General features: G+C 32.1%; 1 protein-coding gene across 1 annotated transcript; it reads left to right on the top strand.

The window, feature by feature from the left end:
* Window positions 1–1,349: 1,349 nt before the first annotated feature.
* On the top strand, window positions 1,350–3,203 carry LOC132284458 (ankyrin repeat-containing protein BDA1-like). The gene is made up of 2 exons (XM_059786570.1): window positions 1,350–1,930; window positions 2,108–3,203. The coding sequence occupies exons 1-2, from the start codon at window positions 1,361–1,363 to the stop codon at window positions 2,957–2,959; spliced, it is 1,422 nt and encodes a 473-aa protein (XP_059642553.1). The 5' UTR covers window positions 1,350–1,360; the 3' UTR covers window positions 2,960–3,203.
* Window positions 3,204–13,183: the final 9,980 nt, after the last annotated feature.

Raw genomic sequence — 13,183 nt, 5'->3', positions numbered from 1 at the left:
GTAAATCAAATTTTATGTAATTGGGTGTACTTTAAATAAAAATAATTAATATGTATATATAAGGATTACACATTAAATCATGAAAGATAAAAGTAAAACCTTCAAGTATTAGCATATGAGGGTTTCAGAGTAGTTTGAGAAAGAGAAAGAGAGGGAGAGTTAAATTAGGATTTGATTTACATCATTTTGGGTTGATTCGATAAACATTCAATTTTTTTTATTTTTATTATTTTCTATTTTAAGGACACTTGTCACATTATTTTTGCTCTACATCAGGGGTGAGTATGAATTTACTATTTACCGGTAAGTAAGCAAGTATTATCCTTCGCAAATTTAAAAAATTGAATTTGTGGATTTGGGACAAATGGATTTCCAAATCGGGAAATCATGTGTGGAGCGAAGCACGATGACCTAAATGTACAATTATGTGACTTAGGTCTTCATGAGTATTTACACCTAATACTTTGCAGTGAGGTAGCTTGGTGGGCCGTGAGTTTAGCCACAAGGCCTCATAAATCCAAGTCATGTGAAGTGCCTTTTTATAGTTTGTAGAGCTTATGTAGATTTTCTCCAAAAGTAGGGCAATCCCACTTTTTCTTTTTCTTTTTCTTTTCTTTTTTTTTTTTGTGTTTTTTTTTTTTTTTAAGGACTCTGTCATTTGGAGAAACAGTCAAAACCACTAGATAATAAATCAGAAATGCAATGTATTGATATTTTTTACACCGCTGGCGGCTGCTCTCCTCTTATTTTGACTTTTCTTTCGGTCTTTACGCGTTTCTACGGCCCTTTTTCTCAGCAGAGACAAATTCATTCCCTTTGCTATAGCTTTCCTCCTCTTTTAACTCTTCCTCACTTCAACAACTATGAATCTGAAACCATAGATACACTGGGCTGCAAAGAATTATAAAGCAACAAAGTCTTTAAGTCCCCACTCAACGTATATATATTTATACCAATTTCTATTGTAGTCATATATATATATATATATATAGCAGGTCCGTCCTCTTGTTAATAAACTTTTCTTAAGGCAGGAAGTTTCTAAGAATTGAGCCCTAGGTAGGTCCGAATATAATAACACTTCGCCGGCATCATTCATGTAGGCCTCAATTTTTTAACTTAGTTCACGTCAACCGTTTTGACTGGCTCAATATATATATAATTAACAATAGGGACTAAGTTTTGTTCTTCAGACGTAAATATTGACTCAACTACCACAAAACATATAAAAATTGACCCGAATAAAATAAAAGTCTAACAAAGAAATATATGTGTTCAGATTATACGTGTATAAATACTTATAATAGTATATATATATATGTGGAGTTGCAGTTAGAAAGAGAGAGAGAGAGAGAGAGAGAGAATGGAGCAGAGACTTTATGAAGCAGCAATGGACGGGAACATAACATCATTGCATGAATTACTTCAAGAAGATCGACTTCTTCTCGATAGAGTTATTTTGTATTGTTTTAACGAAACTCCTTTGCATGTTGCAGCACTGCGTGGCCATGTAGATTTTGTGAAAGAAATTGTAGCTCGAAACCCCGAGCTTGCTGGGGAATTAAATTCTCAGCGATTGTCCCCTCTTCACTTAGCATCGGTTAAAGGGCACGTTGAGATAGTAAAAGCACTATTGTTGGTCAATGGTGAGATGTGTCTTGCTCTTGATCGAGATGGTAGAAACCCCCTTCATCTCGCAGCCATCAAAGGCCGAGTCAGTGTCTTGAAAGAGTTGGTTCGAGTCAGACCAGACGCTGCTAGAACAAAATTGGATCAGGGTTCAACCATATTGCATGTGTGCGTGCAGCATAATCAGTTAGAGGCACTAAAGCTATTATTGCTGATGACTATGAACGATCACGAATTTGCGAATTGTAAGAATGAGCGTGGCAACACCATATTACATCTAGCCGTCGCGGATAAACAAATTGAGGTATGGCCATAATAATTAAGTTTCTAAGTAATTAGTATTGCTATTGAGTGCATGTAGCCTACACCTATTGTCATTTCATGATTATCATATTTCCTCATTAATTTATGACCCTAACAATAATATCATGGCATGTGAGATATAACTTTGTATTAATTGGTGACTAATTGATGTTTGCAGACCATAAAGTATTTGCTTTCGAGTGTCAGAATGGATGTAAATGCGATTAATGTAAATGGGTTCACGGCATTAGACGTTTTAGAACAAAGTCAGAGAGATGTGAAGGATTTGGACATTGCAAAGTCCCTTCAAGAAGCTGAAGCCTTGAGAGCCAAAGATATAGCATTAGTAGCTGGTAACGAAAATCGAACCATTAGGCCTAATGGTACGCCCTGGTTTGTACATGATCAAAGAAATGTTCCGAAAAGCATTGTTCCACATCAAGGCGAATGGTTGGATAAGAAGCGCGACGCATTAATTGTGGTGGCATCACTTATTGCAACAATGGCTTTCCAAGCTGGGGTGAGCCCTCCAGGCGGTGCTTGGCAAGACAATTACAATAGCACTGATACAAATCAGACAGTTCCACACAGAGCAGGGGAAGCTATAATGGCATATAACTATCCAGATTCATATCCAATTTTTCTTCGTGCTAACACGATAGGTTTTGTTGCATCTCTGAGCACAATCTTGTTGCTTATAAGCGGATTGCCCTTCAAGAGGAAGATTTTTGTATGGATTTTGATGGTGATCATGTGGTTGACAGTGACAGCAATGGCAGTAACTTATGTTATGGCAATTGTGGCTGTCACACCAAAAAGTCAAAGACCACCACTTACTGGTGTAATTGTAGTTGCAGTCATAGTATGGGGTGTCTTGATGGCATTGCTTCTGTTAGGGAACACAATTCGTTTGTTAGGAAGGGCTCCTTTGAACAGACTTGGAAGATTTATATGGCAGCAAAGAATAAGTTTTCATTCAGCTTATTTAAACAGCAATGGGGACCGAGAAGCTCTCCAAATTCAGTTATAGACCGATGGCAGTATGGCACATTAGTGTTCGGCCTCTGTTTATGTTTAGTATATGAATTTCCATATGCATGATATGTAGTGTAGTGGTGTGTTTGTTAATGTCCTTATGTCTTAAGAACTCAGATGCATAATAATAATAATAATAAATAGGGTAAAGTGCAAAAAACTTCCTTAAACCATGTTTGAATTTGCAAATAATTCTCTTGAACTATATTTTGTGCATAAAACTCCCTAAACTATCTCATTTTGTTGCAACATACCTTAAGGACTATACTATATGTCATTAAATGACAATAATGGCCCTTCTTATTGAATTACATTTAATATATTTTTCTTATCTAAATAAATTATGAAAAAATTCGAACTAATTTGATGAGATATTTTTCATTAAAATTGCATAAATTTACCTTTAATTTTTTTAATTAATTATTTAAATAAAAAGTTTTAGTAGAATTTTAAAAAAAAAATTAATTAATTTTTAAATTTTTAATGAATATATTACATGAAAAGAATGTATATTTTAAATTGGTTATAATACGTTTTATTATAAATAATAAAGTTTTAATAATAAGTTAATCAATTTAGAAAATGGTAATTACAAATCTATTTATCTATTTTTTTTTTCATTTTTATGATAAATTGATACTAAAAATAAAATTAAGGTAAATAGTAAAACAATTTAATAAGAAATGAAAATTTTAATGAGAAATGGTAGAATAGTCTTTTGTGATAAATTTGTCTTTAATTGCAACAAATCAGTAGTTTGGGAATAATTTTTAGTTCAAGGGGTTATTCGCATAAGGGCAATACTTTAGGGGAGATTTTTTACACTTAACCCTAATAAATATGTGTAGTATGTATGTATGTGATGTTGTATTACTGCCTACAGGATATAACTTTTGTGCATGTAGGAAAGTTTTTTTCAGTTAACATTGTTTTAAGAAGGAAATTGATATATTATATATTAATGATTGAATAATCTGATCAAAAACAATAACTGAGCATAATGAAATTTTATCGATCGACCTTATACAATATCAATTTTTCCGACTCAGCTGAATAGATAGTCTATACTTCCGTGACCAGCGAATGAGTCGCACTTAAACCAATAGATCATGTTCACTCATCTGCGATGCACTAGTGCAATACAATAATAACACAGTGCAGAATACAACTATATCATAAATACAATTTCCATACAACAATTTTTAAAAAGTTATTCAACACATCTCTATCCAAATATAACACATGTACAACAATTTTTAATAAGTTTTTTTTTTCAGGGAATGAGTTGTACTTAAATCAATAATAACTAAAAAAAAGTTATTCAACACATCTATTTTCAGACGGTGTTGCCATCAGACAGTTGGGCCTGTATGTCGTTCGTCTTTGTCTTTGGGCCTGTATGGCTAAGGCCTGCTTTTGTATCCTCAGCTAAAGCTGAAGCCATGTACAGACTTTTTTTTTTATACAACTTGCTTAACATTTTAAAGTAAAATAATAAATAAATTTATTAATGAAAATTATCTGGTCTATTTAAAAGATAAAAATCATACTTAAGGGTTTGATCTGTATAAATATCGTATGATGAGGATTACAACACGATTTAGCGCACATAAAGTATGAGAGCCTGAGAGGTCACGTCAAACGGGTAGCTTAGTATGTTTAAGTACTTAAAAATCAAACTTTGGAAAAATATCACAATGCTGCAATATTAGCATGGCATACCACTATTGTTGCATTAATCATGTTGACATCCATATCTAATGAATAATTAATACTTTATTGTCTGCAAAGATTAAATACTTTAGATTTCTTGTTTAATTTAGTTAAATTTGATACTTCATAAAATACCATGTTTAAGTGACTTATCACTCTAGTCAACTCTTAAAATTAAATTGGCATGATTTGCGTTAACTTAATTTGAAGATCTTCTTAGTTATAGTATTTATTCACCTCTCCCTAACCACCTTTCGAAACTAGGGATTTGCAAAAATAATTCAACATGATTAATGCAACAATAGTGCTATGTATTTTGGATAAAAAATAATTCTCTTACTAATAGACTCCAAAAAGTATTATATCAACGCCTAATAAAATACTAAACTCTATAAACTATTACTAATAATTCTATACACAAAATTATTTTAACTTTTAATTTTCTATCATATTTTTTATTTCAATAAGTATATAAAAATAACTCTCATATATTTAATTTTTATAATGTATTTTTAATTTTGTATAAAATTATCTGTTTTAATAAATATATTAAAAGTGTTATCTTTTCCTAAAAATTCTATCTCAACTACTAAAAAAATTTCTAAACTTTATCAATTACTCCTAAGAATTCTATACGCAAAATTATCCTTATATTTAATTTTTTATAATATTATTTATTTCAATAAATATATAAAAATAATTCTCTTATATTTAATTTTTTATAATGTATGTTTAATTTTTTATAATGTACATTTAATTTTTTATAATAATATTTATTTTAATAAATATATAAAATGATTCTTTATTCCTATAAATTATATACACACAATTATTCTTATATTTTTATTTTTGATCATTTTTTCTCTTAGAGACTACTAATGAATTAGCTAATGAGATCTACCAATATCAAATGATATACCTTGATGCAACTTAAATTTTAAGTGAGAGATTATATTAATAATTTTTATTTTTTCAAAATTTATTATTATATTTTATAATTTTGAGAGTAATTAAATCCATTTAATCAAGTTCATGTACATACATAAAAATAATAATACAGTAATAAAAAAAGGCATGAATTTTGGATGAATTCATTTGTGTGGTTGATGGCATTGATGGTAAATTTGAAAAAACTTAAAAACTTAAACAAAGAAAAAGATATGCATTTATGGTAGAAAGAGAGTTTTATTTTCGAAAATTCAATCCACGTGTACAAAAACTATTAGTTTGGCCAATTATTTAGCATTAAGCTTTCGGCAATAATATCATTATTCTTTCTTTAATTATTATTAGTATTATTATTCTTATTTTACTTATAATGTCTACTAATGGAATTCTAAAATCCATCAATTTTTTCTAACAATTTTCTCCACATACAAATTATTCTTTTATATATATATATATATTCTTTACACTAATTTGATTTTGCACAAGTCGATCCAAGTTTTAAAAAGTTTTCTCGGTAGAGGATTGTCCATCATTTATTACAAGTTTTGAATGCCGTGTCAGTTGTCTCTTCCTCAATGTCTATATTTTCAGTCAGCAACAAAAAAAAAAATGGAATATAACATTTTTTTTAATAAGGAATCAAAAGAATTTAAAAAAAAAAAAAAAAATTTGTCATTTTGAAAAAATAAAAGATTTGATGGCACATTGACACATAATTTTTTTAAATAATTTCATTGACACCCCCTGAGGTTTGGCCAAATATAAGTCTTAAATATCTTTCGAAAATAATTATCATTCACATTACAAACGTTTGCTCCGTTTTTTACTCTCACCTCAAAAGTTAGTTGACAGGTATGTCAGACCACTTTTTACATGTAAAGAGACATTCTTACCCTTTGACTTTGGTTTGACCCATTTAATTATTTCTTTAATAAATAAAATGACATATTTACCCTCATTTGACTTTAGTTTGACTATTCAAATGACATGTTAACCCTTATTTGCCATTGAAATCAACTCACCTCTTCAGCCGTTGTATATCTTGGCTCCAAAAGTATTTCTTGGCTCAAAAAGTTGCCTTGGCTCCAAAAGTAGTTCAAAAAGTAACCGTTGTAATATTGACTCCAAAAGTAGCCGTTGGTTGTATTGTACTATAAATACACACTGCTTACACACTGCTTGCACTTCTTCATACATGCGTGAACTGCTTGCACTTCATACATGCTTGAAGGCTCCAAATAAGGTGTGCATTTGGTAAGAATTTTTTTGTGAAATTGTAATTTTGTTTGTAACCTGTAATTACAATTTTTTTTTACAAGTAATTCATTTGTAACTGTTTGTTGATTTGAACCTCATAAATGTGAAAAAAAAAAAAAAAAAAAAAAAAAAATGAATGTATGTAAAAATAAGGGTGATATTTTGAAAAATGTTTATTTTTAACCTGTAATTACAAATTTTATTTTTGAATATGTAATTGCCAATATTCTTTAACCTGTAACATGCATGTTTTCAAGTAAACAGAGGCAATCAAGTGTGTGTTGCCAACGTTCAGAACTAAAATATGTTCATGTGGAAGAAGAGCAGCATTGAGGGTATCCCATTCAGACAAAAATCCTGGAAGACACTTCTACAATTGTCATAATGGAAAATGCGCATACTTCAAATGGTTGAGCCCTGAGGATGTACTTACACCTGATGCTATTGCTAATGTGAATGCTACTAATGTCAATGATGGAATCAGGAATGACATTATAGATGGTTTAATGTCTTTGATAAGGTCAATTGTGTATGCAAGCATGGACATTTGTATTGTAACTGTCCTAACAATGTTCATTGCCTTTCTATCTAAATAAAATAATTAGTTTTCTATTATAATCACTATGTAGTAATGCAATTGCAACACAATTACAATATTAAAGCATGCATACAGCCTTTAATTAAGTCACAACCATTTTTCAGATCAAAATATATTCCATCAAATATCACAAACATTAAAAGCCAAAAAATAACCCATGAATACCATTACCAACTTCCACATAGAGCAAATTTAAATATCCCTTCAAATTCATTACAAAACCTTCAAAATACTCATGAATAACCAACTGCCACATAGAGCTAAGTCTAAATATCCCTTCAAATTCATTACAAAACCTTCAAAATAACCAAAAAGGAATTCCCCATTGCATATCATTACTTACATAACCCAAAAGTATCTCCCATATCATATACTTGCAAAACCCAAAAAAACTGTATTGTGTGTGAAATTTAGCCTGTGTAAAAAATTATGTTAGCACTGTGCAAAAAGTCATGTTTACCATAGACTATGTCCTAATTCTTGTTGTAGGTAGAGTGGTGTAACATGGAGTCTAAATGCCTTATGTCACTTTTGTTAGTTTCATATATATTGAAGTTGAACCTGAACCCTGAATAACAAGGACATAAATATAAACATAAACTGAAATGCATAATGTTTTATGAATTATGTTGTAAAATGAGTAATCTCAGACAAATATGAATAATATACCTGAGTGCCTTATACTGTTGGTGGTGCTGCTACTGTTTCTGTTGCCCTATTTCTTGAACCCTAAAATGAAAACAAAGCTTAACAATTTAATACCTATTAAAATGAATAATATCAGACATATATGAATTATATACCTGAGTGCCTTGTGTTGTTGGTGTTCTGCTGTTGTTTCTGCTTCCCTACTTCTTGAACCCTGAAATGAAAACAAAGGTTCACAATATAAACATAAACTGAAGTGCAAATAGTTTTAAATATAAATTAAAACTTTAAGAGATGAATTAAATACCTGAGAACCATGTGTTGCTACTCTAATCCTTCTTGATCTTCTTGGTACACTTTTCCTCCTTACTGTTGGGGCTATTGATGATGATGGGCTTGTTATTGCTGCTGCTTTTGCTTTTGCTGTTTTCATTTGTGCTGCAGTTGAGCCTTTTCACATCCCCTCTTGTTGTGTCCAAACACATCACATATACTGCAAGTGATAACACTTGATCTTCTAGTTACTTCTGGTTCACCAACCTCCCTCTTTCTTTTCATTCTAGGTCTGCCTATTGGTCTTTTGAGAACTGATGGCTCCAATAGTGCTATGTCAACCTTAGTCCACATAGTGTCAGGGTGCAGTGGGTGAATAAAAGTACTGTAAGTCTTTACATATGTATTCTTGTTGTAGAAATCTGAACAAAAACTCTCAAAATCAAGCCTTGTGTGTGTAATAACTGTACATGCATGCCTGTAAGGCACTCCAGACACTTGTCATTCCCTACAGCAGTAACTCCTCTCATCTAGGTTCACAATATAAGACATGTGTGCATCCATTTGTGTAATCTGATACAAATTCCCACCAGGCCAAATCAGTTCACATGTAGCAACTTTAGAGATGTTAAAGTTCAATTTTTTCTAAGCTTTTGGCACTATTGTATTTGTCTACTCTACTGTCCTTTGAAATCTTTTGCCAAACTTGGACATCAGTTTTTTTGCCATGCTTTCCAGAATTGCAGTGATAGGTTTTTGTCTGATATTCCCAAGCCAAGAATTAAATAACTCCACATGATTATTGGTGACAAAGTCACACTTTGCCCTAGGATCAAATTTGTGTCTAGCCCATGTCTCTAAAGGATGTTCCATCAACCAATCACAGTCCCCCCCCCCCCCCCCAAAAAAAAAAAAAATAGATTGCCTGCAGCTGCCCCATTGCAAATTTGAATTCTAATTCATTATATGCATTTATAGCTTCCCAGAATAAACTTTTGTACTTCAAAGCAGGATATTTTGTCCTAAAATTGGCATAGATATGCCTGCAACATCTCCTAGTTATCAGAAATAATTCCCAAAATTCTCTTTTGCCCATCTGACATAAAGGTTCAAGGAATATCTGCAGTTGTATCACTAAGGAACTTGTGCAAATGATCTAAAAACCATTTCCAACTGTCATTTCCTTCAGATTCAACAATGAGAATGGCAAATGGATACAACCCATTATTTCCATCAAATCCTATAGCACTAAGTAAAGTACCCCCAAAATGTCCCTTTAAGAAACATTCATCAATACCAATAAATGGTCCGCACCCATTAACAAACCCATTCTGACATGCAGCAAATGATAAAAAAAATTCTCTTAAATCTTTGAGGCTCATTTGTATTTTTCCTTATGAATACTAAACTAGCTGGATTTGTTTTCACCACCTCAGCAGCAAACTTCCATAGATTTCCATATGACTTAGTGTGACTCCACTCAATCTCCTCTTTTGCTTTCTTTTTAGCCCTCTTACAACTTATATCAGTAACTACTGTAAGAAACTTCTCTCCAACTTCTTGTTTTAAATCCTTTACTGAAATGTCAGAATTCTTTCTGAACCTATCTAGAAGCTTTTTTGCTATAAATGTAGAAGTCACACCTTTATTCTTAAAAGTTCTTATGCAACAATATTCTGGGCCAACTCTTTTTATTATAAAAGACATTTTATCAAGCAATAGGGTTGCATGAACTCACCAATTGCAACCTGCATTCCCACAGTGATAGGTAATTCTTTTCCTTTCATTTTTTTCCCTCACAAGTTTAAAACCTTTTTGGATAGAATATTCTACCAAGACATTTCTAAAGTGGTGGATACTATCAAAGAGCTGGTACTTCTCAAATACAATTTTACCCCCCTATGATACCCCTCGGATCGGAGACACGGGTTGATCAGGCCCAGGCTCGAACCCGAGAGAATATCAAATAATTAATACTTTAATGAACACAGACAACAAAATGAAATAAGAATAAATATTAAAAGCTGAAAGAAACAAAAATAAATCATTTAAAGATAAATACTTAAATCCCAGTAATCCAAAAACTCCAATAGATTAAACAACTCGGGAATCCATCTCTAGTGGGCCCCTAATAAAAATCAAAACTGAATTAAAACAACTGAAAAAACATCCTGATATAAGCTATGGAGAGAAATCCTACATCATCGGTAGAGTGAGTATAAACATCTGCTCAGCACGAACACGTCTAAGTCTGGAACTGTCATGTACCTGAAGAATAGAAGTGGGTCAGGCCCACGTGCAAGTTCTATACTACTCCAATCCAAATAGAGGCCAGATACGCATGTACACCCTAAACAATTCAACAATAGCTAATAGTCCGTAAATATATATATATATATATATATATATATATAGGCTGGTCTCAACCTGAATAGAAGTAACATGTTAAAACCCACACGAAGTGGGTATGTGTACCTAAACCTAAACAGAGTACACCTCTAACTATCATATCCAGCTATGCATCCCAATGCATATACGCTCCCTAACCGTCGATCCTAAAACTCAAGCTCATATCGAGGTACCATAACAATATATTTAAAATCCATCTTGTATCCTAGTAGTGCCGCTCAACTAGTCGTTGTTATGACACTACAATCAATAGGACTTAACTTTTAGTTAATCCAATTATTAATCCATAGTAGGTAGGTTTTGGTATTTTGAAACCAAACCGTCCTTAGTATACCACCGTCCCAAACCAGTGTATACTATCCAATCATCCAGCAGTTGATAAGACAGACGACTACAATAAATATCAACTAAATCCATATCTCCATTTATGATACTAACAGTCATATTGTAAGCATCAATAAACACAGTTAACCTTATACATAAATATGTTCAGCTTTATATCCATCACTGATACTAACAATTATAGTGTAAGCATTAATTAACATAGTCACAGTATATACATAAACCTACTCAGTTTAGGTTGTTCCATAAAATCCGGTATCGTGCCAAGTTTAAATCTTAATAGCATTCAACCTCCAGCAGTTGATATTATAGACAGTTAAGGTAAACATCAACAAAATCCATGCCTCCAATAATTGATACTAGCAGCGATAATGAAAACATCAACACAGAATTATAGTATACACATAGACATGCTTGATCTGTAGTGTTTTCACAAAATCCAGTATAGTGTTAAGTTTGTTTAAATCCTAAAGTCATTTAACACCAATTCATCCAAAATAAATATAATTCAGACACATGATCATGATATATGATAAAACATATTTTAATTATATTATTTGTCTCAGAAGATTACAAATCACAGAGAATTAAACCAAATTAATTCTTCCGACTCCAACCACAGTGTGTTATTTTGTTTACAACGTATACTGTTCAAGTGACAACCATAATTAGATTATTAACATGCCTCCTGAAGTCTTAGAATTGTCTCTAAGCATCATCCATACACCTCACATATAGCACTAAACTCAATTGAAACAACCACTGCAACCAAAACTGACCGGAAACGAAGGAAAAATTAAAAACTCAGCAAGGAGACGTCTCCTAAAAGTGGAGCCACCTCTTTTAGGCCTTGGAGCTGGCTCCCACACTTGGGAGCCGCCTCCACATCAAAGGGAGCCAGCTCTCTCCAAGGGAGAGCCGGCTCTCTCCCTCTTTGCCCCGTCTCTTCATCTTCCCTCTTCTTCAGATGCCTTCTGCAACCTCTCTACCCTACGCTATGGTTTCCAGAAGTTATAACTCCATCCCAGTAGCTTCCCAGTCCATGTTTAAGTCTTTAATACATTCCATGCATAGGTTTAAATAGAGAATTAAACAAGCAAATAACACGTTTTAACAGGTTTTGCAAGCAAGCACACATATGTGATAGTCCAAATTTTAGCATAAACAAATAACATTTTTATTGATTAAATCAATCCTAGAATTATTTAGGAATGTAAAGAACACGAAGCCTAAGGGAGAGAGTAAGGATAGAACTAGCCTTACACCGACGTTCGTCTCAAATTTTTGGCGAATCCTCTGTTTGCTCTCTGTTCTTTCCTAGCCGTCTCCAAAACTTCTCTCAACCTTACAATGTCGTAAGTTTATTCTAAAACCCTAGGTAGACAACTTAGGTGAATATTTATAGGCCACACTAATCCTAGACTCACTTAAACCCTAATTGGATTTACTTGGCCCATAGAGAAAACTAGGTTAAATTCAATATCGGCTGTGAACTATAACCCTAATGTATAACTATCTGTGTGCAACCTTCCTTACAGTTACGTTAAGATATAAACTAATTTAAATTAGACACCAATTAAATTTAATATAACTAAATTCACTTAAACAAGTTTGTACCTAATATAATTAAACTAATAATTAAAACAATCAATTAATGAATACAATTAAATCCATATTTAAAGCAACTAAGAAAATAATAAGCAAATAATCAATTAAGCAAAACAAAAGTCCATTAAAATAACAATTAAATCAATTAAATTAACACATAAGCACTTCAGCAATTAAAAATGCAATATAAACAATAAAGTAAATACCGTTACTATCCTTTTGAAATTAGGGGTATTACACCCCTCACCATATTTGAATGGCTTTCTCTTCAAAGCTCTGTGTAAATACTTCATAGTTATATTTCTATTTTTTTTGTTTCTAATTTTATTTTTTTCACTTTGACCCTCACATGTCTCTCTTTCCTGCTCACTTTCACTTTCTCCACTGAAATCATAATCCTCACTATAATTAGAAAACTTACCA

Source organism: Cornus florida, unplaced genomic scaffold (assembly GCF_030987335.1).
Source record: "Cornus florida cultivar Cherokee Brave unplaced genomic scaffold, ASM3098733v1 CherokeeBrave_3.0.0_Hap2_Chr11, whole genome shotgun sequence".
Taxonomy (NCBI): Eukaryota; Viridiplantae; Streptophyta; class Magnoliopsida; order Cornales; family Cornaceae; genus Cornus; species Cornus florida.
The sequence above is the reverse complement of the archived record's forward strand: the minus strand, read 5'-3'. Positions and strand labels throughout refer to the sequence as shown.